Source organism: Lolium rigidum, chromosome 1 (genome assembly GCF_022539505.1).
Source record: "Lolium rigidum isolate FL_2022 chromosome 1, APGP_CSIRO_Lrig_0.1, whole genome shotgun sequence".
Lineage (NCBI taxonomy): Eukaryota > Viridiplantae > Streptophyta > Magnoliopsida > Poales > Poaceae > Lolium > Lolium rigidum.
The window spans coordinates 15,595,947-15,604,469 of record NC_061508.1 but is presented as its reverse complement, the minus strand read 5'-3'; the positions used below and the strand labels follow the sequence as shown (position 1 = coordinate 15,604,469).

The 8,523-nt window shown below is 50.3% G+C and overlaps 1 protein-coding gene across 1 annotated transcript; it reads left to right on the top strand.

Moving 5' to 3' along the window:
• Window positions 1–2,271: 2,271 nt before the first annotated feature.
• LOC124704552 (cytochrome P450 89A2-like) lies at window positions 2,272–3,693 on the top strand. The gene has a single exon (XM_047236825.1). It carries the CDS (start codon window positions 2,272–2,274, stop codon window positions 3,691–3,693), a length of 1,422 nt encoding a protein of 473 aa, XP_047092781.1.
• Window positions 3,694–8,523: the final 4,830 nt, after the last annotated feature.

The window sequence follows — 8,523 nt, the reverse complement described above, 5'->3', positions numbered from 1 at the left end:
ATTTCTAAGAGCATCTCCAGTCACGTCCCAAACCGTCCCCCAAAGGGATTTGGGGCGTGTCGGACAAAAAATCGTTCCCAGTCGCGTGCCCCAACGGTCTTTTTTGTCTGGCGCGGCCCAATATGGTGTCCGATGCCCCGAGCCCGTCCCTACTACAAAGGGGACGCTCCGGGCACGCCGAACATAACGAGATGAGAGGCGAGGAGGCGCGGGCCCCATGCGTCAGTGGCTCGGACGCTCAACCATCGCTACGTAGCGACGGTGCAGTTGTCGGGAAGGGGAACCGTCGCATTGGCAACCACGTCGACTGACGCGCCAACCGTCGGAATGGAGCGCGAACTCCTCGAAAGAGCAACCGCCGCTCTCTTCGACTTCTGCGCCGCCGTTCATCCGCGCTCAATAAGACCCATACGTACACGCTTTCGGATCTTCAACAGGCCGCCATTCATCCAAACTTCTTATGATGAGCTACATCTCTGGGCTTCCATCAGACACCGACAGCGAGGTCAAGTATCCAGGATGGAACCATCGGTGGGACAGGCGCGCCGGACAAAAAATCGTTCCCAGTCGCGTGCCCCAAAGGTCCTTTTTGTCTGGCGCGGCCCAATATGATGTCCGATGCCCCGAGCCCGTCCCCACTACAAAGGGGACGCTCCGGGCACGCCGAACACAACGAGATGAGAGGCGAGGAGGCGCGGGCCCGATGCGTCAGCGGCTCGGACGCTCAACCGTTGCTACGTAGCGACGGTGCAGTTGCCGGGAAGGGGAACCGTCGCATTGGCAACCACGTCGACTGACGCGCTAACCGCCGGAATGGAGCGTGAACTCCTCGAAACAGCAACCGCCGCTCTCTTCGACTTCTGCGCCGCCGTTCATCCGCGCTCAATAAGACCCATACGTAGGCGCTTTCGGATCTTCAACCGGCCACCATTTATCCAAACTTCTCACGATGAGCTACATCTCTGGGCTTCCATCAGACACCGACAGCGAGGGCAAGTCTCCAGGATGGAACCATTGGTGGGACAGAGTCCGAACGCCCAGCAGCGGCGATGATTCCCCGCCGCCACTGGACAGCGCGGAGGAATGGCAGACCGTGGAGGAGGAGGCGGAGGAGGAAGGGTTTGAGGAGGCGACGGCGCGGGTGAAGGCGGAGGCGGACGTGAAAGCGAAGGCCAAGGCCAAGGTGTAGTCGGCGACCACCGTCAACGATGAGGAGGACACAAGTTCCTCCGATGCGTCGACCGACACTGCCTCTTCGGAAGAGGTGACGAGTAGGAAGCGCCACCGTGATGAGGACGACGAGGCGGGGCCATCAAAGAAGAAGAAGTAGTACTTTAAAAAATATTATATGTAATTTGATTATGTTTTTTCGAAATTTTTATATGTAATTTGTTTATGTTGCTCCGATTTGAATATTAGTACAGAGTTTTCTTCTATCTATTAAAATTAATTTTTAAGTTTTGGGGGCGACGTCCCCCAAACGCAGCATGAACGAAACGCGTCCCCCAAACGCTCGATCCGGCGCCGTTTGGGAGACGGTTTGGGGGACGCGACCGGAATGCTCCAACTACACTGAGAGTTAGAAGTTTCACTTTCCGACTTGCTCTAAGGCAGTGCCATAGCTATAGATGATGTGTATGAGATTGTGGATGACGGCACCATTCAAGTGTCCCTTCCTGTTCCTCATTAGTGTGTTGTTGATGATGTTGTCTCCGTAGCAAAGCACGGGTATTATGCTAGTATATATATAGAAGGAGGCCCAAGCTACCCTAGAGAGAGGGGGGACTCTGTAAGGAAGAAGGCATCATCAGATGGAGAATAGTTGCAGAATGTTGGGCTAGCACATCGTGGCCTGAACCTGGGTAATAATATCCATGTCGCTATGGTCTCGACCTCCTTCCCGGTCGCTGGTAGACCTCGCCGTATTCTACGGCCCCTGGCGGACCAAAAAGGGGAATCTTATTCCCTGGTGTCGAAATCCATGACACGAAAATAGCCTTTCCACGACACGAAAATAATAAAAATATACTATAATTATTTTGCTAAATGCATGGCTAAACACTTGGTCTAGTACTTGTAATGTTTGGCGTTTACACAAAGATTTGATGGATATGTATGCAGAAACACATGTATGTTGATGCCTGGCTTAAGCATAATTTAAATGGACGAACCCCAAGTGCAGATTTAAAGGAGGCACAGCTGCTGCTAGCGCATGCAGTACATATCCTTGATTAGCAAAGCTAGCTGGGTTTCATTGTGACAACACGTACAATGGGCATGCTCCATCCTTCCCCTGAGTTCATCACGAGTGTGTGCTTTCTCCTGGTAGCCACCGCCGTGTTCCTGCGCCGTAGGGTGGTGCACGGCCACCGGCGCGGCTTGTCCATCCATGTGACAGACCGTGCGGTGGCTCACCGTGCCCTGCTAGAGCACAGCACCGCGTTCCTCAACCGCCCCATTGGCGTTGTTCCCAGTAGCATCCTCACGGGAGAACGCTACCCCAACATCCATGCGGCGCCCTACGGCCCCTACTGGCGCGCCGCCCGCCGCAACGTGGTTGCCGGCGTCCTCCACCCCTCCAGCCTCGGCCTACTTGGCGACATCCGAGCCCGCGCGCTCAGTCGCCTGGTGGGTGACCTCAACTCCGGCGTCCTGCCTGCCGAGTGCCTCCATTTCGCCGTCTACTCTGTCCTCGCGGAGATGTGCTTCGGCGAGGATGTGGTGTCGGAGCTAGGGGAGACCCGCCTCCGTGCCATGCACAAGTTGCAGCGCGACGTGCTCCGCGCGCTGCCTTCCTTGGCGGTGTTGGTCAGGTACCCGAGGATGGGCAAGCTCCTTTACCCTTCACGGTGGCGCCAGGTTCTGGCTTTCCGGCGGCAGCAAGACGAGTCGTTCCTGCCCATCGTCGCCCAGGTGAAGCGTCGCTCGCACATGAACAAGGACCCTAGCAGCTTCAAATTCAAGACCTACGTGGAGTCCCTGGTGGACCTACGAATCCGTGAAGACGATGGTGCCTGCAGGGCCGCCACCGATGGCGAGCTCGTCAGCCTCATCTCCGAGTTCCTCGGCGCCGGCACAGAGGCCACGGCTGCTGCGCTGCAATGGACGATGGCCAACCTCACCAAACGCCCCGACCTGCAGCAGAAGCTCCGCGCTGAGATGGTCGCCGTCGCCACTGCCTGCGGCTGCGACGTCATCGACGAGGTCGAGCTGTCGCGCATGCCCTACCTCAGGGCAACCGTGCTCGAGAGCCTGCGGTGCCACCCGCCGATTCCGTTTGTCATGCGCCATATGGAGCGCGAGGTGGCCGCCAAGGTGCTCGGCTTCACCGTGCCGGACCGCGGTGCCACAGTGAACTTCCTCGTCGGCAAGATCGGGCGCGACCCCGCAACGTGGTCGGATCCCACAGAGTTCAGGCCGGAGCGGTTCATGTCCGGTACTATCGACGCCGACCTCACTTGCACCAGGGACCTCACCATGATGCCATTCGGAGCCGGGAGGCGCGCCTGCCCGGCGATAGCGCCCGCCATGCTTCACCTCCAGTACTTCGTGGCCAACCTGGTCAGGGAGTTCGAGTGGTGGGAGGCCGACGGAGACGACAATGCGGTTGACCTCACTGAGTTCCGCGGCTTGTTCGTTACCATCATGAAGCGCCCGCTCCACGCGCGCCTCGTGCCTCGCCATCCAGAATAACACAATGTGAGAGACGTGCTTAATTATAAAAGCAAATAAATTTGGGAGAGATGCATACTGAAGCATCTTTCTTTTATAAATAAATATATATATACGTAGCATCCCCCTTTGTATTGTACGTGCCCCCCACTCGCCAAGTTATATAATATAATACATAATCAATTAACGATTGGCGTACAATCATGGACGAGACGCATCTTGAGCAAATGTTATGTTTTTTCTCTTTGTTGAGCCCTCTCTATATGATGAGAAATGGAAGACAAAGGAATATATATGTCTAAGTATTTTTTTTTCAATAAAAATAATATATTAATATCAAGAGATACGCACAACTAAAAAAAAAGAAACTAAGAAATAAAGCAAGTGTTTTATTTACGTTCTCCTTTTACGTGAATCCCTGCAAGGCTGCAACCATGCCCAACACAGAAACAAAGCATTGTCTTACCCCATCTAATCACTTGCTCAGCGCATGCCTGAATTGCCTCCGCTACCTTCTAAGATCCATCAGGACCGCCTCCATCTTCATCGAAGCGACACAACTTGATAAGGTTAAATCTAGGCAACTGTTACGGTATCTTTTACTACATCCGTTTCAAGGAATAAGGCGCCTTCGTTTTACGAGTTTTTTTTTGATTAAGAATTACTTTAAATAGATCAAAATTGTTTGTATGAAATTAGTACCATTAAAAAGTTCTTTTCAATACGAATCCAACGGTACTAATTACATATAATATAATCAAGATTTTGTTGCTCAATTTGTATGGTCAAAGTTCGTTTTGGAATACGTGTACGCCTTATTCCTTGAAACGGAGGTAGTACCACAGATAGGAGAGGGAGAGGTATAAAATCAACCAACGGATTAGATTAAGTGGCGGAGATTAGGCCCAAAAGGCCCAGGACCCTAATCAAATGGGAAAAAACTGTCACACGGCCACGAACTAGCAATTCCTGAACGTCTAGGAGAGCATCACCGCCGCCTCCACCTCGCTCGAGCACGTCGCGCTGCCAACTTCCGCGTACGGTGCCGGAGCCGGCCGGGTTCCCCACATGTCCGACGACTGTGGCGGTGCTGCTGGGGCTTGCTCTGGCACCAGCGCTGATGTTGGCTCGTGCATGTCCACGTCTAACATGCGCCACACCTTGACTGACCCGTCGAGGACTCGAGGCTTCCGCTGTATACCATGAAATGCGAATCGCCGCTTGAACTGGCCGCCTCCTCGTCCCTGGCAGCACACTTCACCGGTCTGGTGTGCCTATCAAGAACGCCGCCGCTGGCGATCAAGTTCCCGGCTACCGCGAGGAACATCACCGTCATGTTTGGCCCTTGAGGACACCGCTATACGTATCTAGTGCCAGTAGGTGACCATCCCGTCTGACGAGCCGACGTACATGACGAGGCCTTCCGATGACACGGCGATCGTGGTCACCGCGCTCTCGCCCTCCTTGAGCACCGTCTACATGTGCTTGGTCGCGCCGCCCTTCGCGGACATCTGCCGCCACCGCATCTTGATGATCCCGTTGGCCGATCTGGTGAACACGGGGTTGCGGACGAGCTGGTCATCGGAGAAGTGCAGGTCCAGGTTGAGCGACAGTAGCTTGTAGTTGTTGTCGAGCACCATGGGCGTGCTGAGGTCGATCTGAGCTGGCCTGTGTTGGCCGGGCACAACGCATCCAGCAGTGTCTGGTACGCCGGGCTGATGATGTCGCTTGCCAGCGTCTCCCGGTTCCGAAAGGGGCGTCGGATAGGACCACCATCTCCTCAGCGTTCAAGTTCTTGTCCGCCGTCCGCGAACTCCTTGATGAGGCCGTTCGCCGCCAGGTTTGTGTCTAGCGGCATAAGCACGTGGGTCCCATTACAGACGCTCGTCATGGCGGTCGGCTGGGACCTGGTAGACGACATTGCTGCCGGTGAGGTTTATGTTGTCACGTGCAGCCAAAGCGAGCATGTTGGGCAGGACACGGTGCCCAGGCAGCTCTTCTCTAGTCGCGGAGGCTCCGGCCGTCTATCAGCTAACAGGTGGGCATTAGCCATTAGTCAGACTGTCATGGACCAGGGAGGCCTTTTGCGTCAAGACCCGCTACAGCCTGTCTACGAGATTTTTTTTCTTTCGGTGCCGATTTACACAAGTGGTATGAATCATACCTGTAACGTTTCTAGCACCGGTATGAATTGTTTTGGTCCTTTGGATTCACCAAAATTGATGGATGCTATTCATTTGAGGAATTGAGGGTACCACAAAACACCTCTAAATCTATGTGCATACAGGCTATTACCTGGATCAAATAGCTAGCACACACCGAGCCCTCTAGACATACTCAATTTTAACCTACACATCTACATCTGCTAGTCATGTTGGGTGAGACTCCTAGAAACTACTTAGTTATGATAGAGCCCATATAACATGTTGTTGTACATGGAAGATGCTAAAAAAACATGTCCAATCTCTTTGTAGGTCCCCAACATACCAATCTGCCAAGCTCTTTCATTTTTAAGTTGTTTTCATTATAGAAAAACACATATCGTTATTCATTCTAAACATATCATGATAACTCAATTCATGCATCTAAAATAGCATTGCTAATCAAACAACGGTAGGATGATGACAAAGGATAGTAAAGACTTGGAAATATATATAGGACTATAAAGCATAGCTTAGTATACAGCATGCTTGAAAACTTCTTTTTTTGACTATGTTACCGTAGGGGAATCCCCTACGGTGTGATCTTTCTATTAATAATGGGGCACAGAGCCAAACATAAACCAGAGAGTTACATCATGGTGGAAGGAAGTGGAAAAGTGTATTCATAAATTACACAAAAGTTTGAAAGACCCAATCAACTAGCGGTTGAATAAGGGTAGGCTTAATTCTATAGCGATGCAGCAAAATATCACTTTGAGTCTTGACTTTCCAGCGAGCAAGGGAAGGGGGTCTGTGCTTGAAGATGAACTCGTTCCTTTCCTTCCAAATGTTCCAAGTGACACAAGAAAATAACTCCATGAAGCAAGGACCAGCAAAGCTAGCGCGGGCAGAGATGAAACGATCAGAGATCGGCAGGCTAGTGTCCCAAACCACCTGGCAAGTATCTCAGCAATCCTTAGCATAAGTGCAGTCAAAGAACAGATGGTCCGTGCACTCTAAACTTGAGGTATCACAAAGCACACACGCTGAGCCTGATTCCAAGTGCCAATGCCGCCGTAACATGACATCGTATGTATTGAGTCTATCCCGAAAAAGGAGCCAGATGAAGACTTTGAGTTTAGGCAATGATTTGGATTTCCAGATGGCCCGAATTGCCATATCAGTGGGCACCGCAGCGAAAAGGAAATGATAGAACTTAGCCGAGGTATACTGATCTGTACCCCAGACGAAGGATCTCGTGTCCACAGAATTTTCCGAAATGTCCACCTCGGCTAGCAGTTGTTGTACCTGGCCGAGTTCAATATGAGCTTCAACTGAGAGTGGAAGGGAAAAACATGATCCCAAGTCAGGTGAAAGAGCAAGCTCAGCTACAGTGTAATCAGAGTTCAGACTAAAGGAAAATAAACGAGGGAATCGGTCGCACAAAGCGGCTCCTTTTGGTGGAGGGATATCTTCCTACATCTTTTTTACCATAAAGGACGCTTTATTACTCAAAAGTTTCCAACATTATACCCAGGATGCATAACAATGATACTATGATCATCATGATGTTGCATCGATCCCTAAGAGGATGGAGGTCCAATCCCGAGATTATGTTGCCACCCATATTGGATAGAAAAATCCCTCGCCGTGTCCTCTAACCATGTAGACACCTTCATAAATAGGTCGCGGTTCTCCATACGTTGAAGTGACAACCATGAACGGAGCAAAGTACTGCACCGTTAGATGATCTGCATAAGAGAGATTTTTGGCATTAAAAATAACATCATTTCTACACAGCCAAAGCGACCAAATAACGACAAGCGTTGTCATCCTAATAAGTACTTTAAACCTTTGATCCACCCCACTAACTCAATTGCCAAAAATATTGGCAACACTACGTGGTGGGTATAAGGTATAACATATTTGGATGATTGGCCATATAGACCATTCAAAATGACATTGAAAGTATAGATGATCTATTGTCTCTACATCCATGCAAATTTCGCTTAATAAGAATCATTTTTTGAGAAACACAGTACAAACGTAGACGCACGCATACACGCGCATACACTCTCCCCTATGAACGCACACACGCACACCCTATCCCTATGAGCACTGGCGGATTGGATCATGAAATTGAAGAAGTCACCACATGCGACTCGCTGTTGACGGGAACATCGCCTCTCACTGAATGAATATTTCGCTTAATAAGATTTTCTTTGGTAAGGGTAACCCCACGACGAAGATACCATGCAAAAAAATTGTTTTTAAATGTATCTACATCTTCCAAATTTTCTTATTGTTAAAAAACGGCCGAATAGGTTGAATCAATGCCCTATACATGGAATCGACCGAAAACTTACCATTCTCATTAAGATTCCAACGAAACTCGTCAGGCCTTGGAGACAAATGGACGAGGCTAAACGTTATAGCAGTGTGTTCCAATTATCCAGTCTTATCCCAACAAGATCCCTTCTAAACTTTGCATTCGGTGGGGAGGATTTCATAACTCTAGCTAAGGTTTCACTTTTGTACCGAACAATATTGTGCAGGGCTGGGTATTGTTCATGAAGAGTGGCGTTTTCTAGTCATTTGTCCTCCCAAAACCTAATCTTAGATTCATCATTAATAGTAAAAGAACCAAATGGGAAAAATGTCTTCTTTGTGACACTAGGGGAAACAGTACTGAAAAAATCATATATGTATA

Coding starts and splice junctions, on each gene's coding strand:
- LOC124704552 (XM_047236825.1), top strand. CDS start 2,272: ATGGGCATGCTCCATCCTTCCCCTGAGTTCATCACGAGTGTGTGCTTT.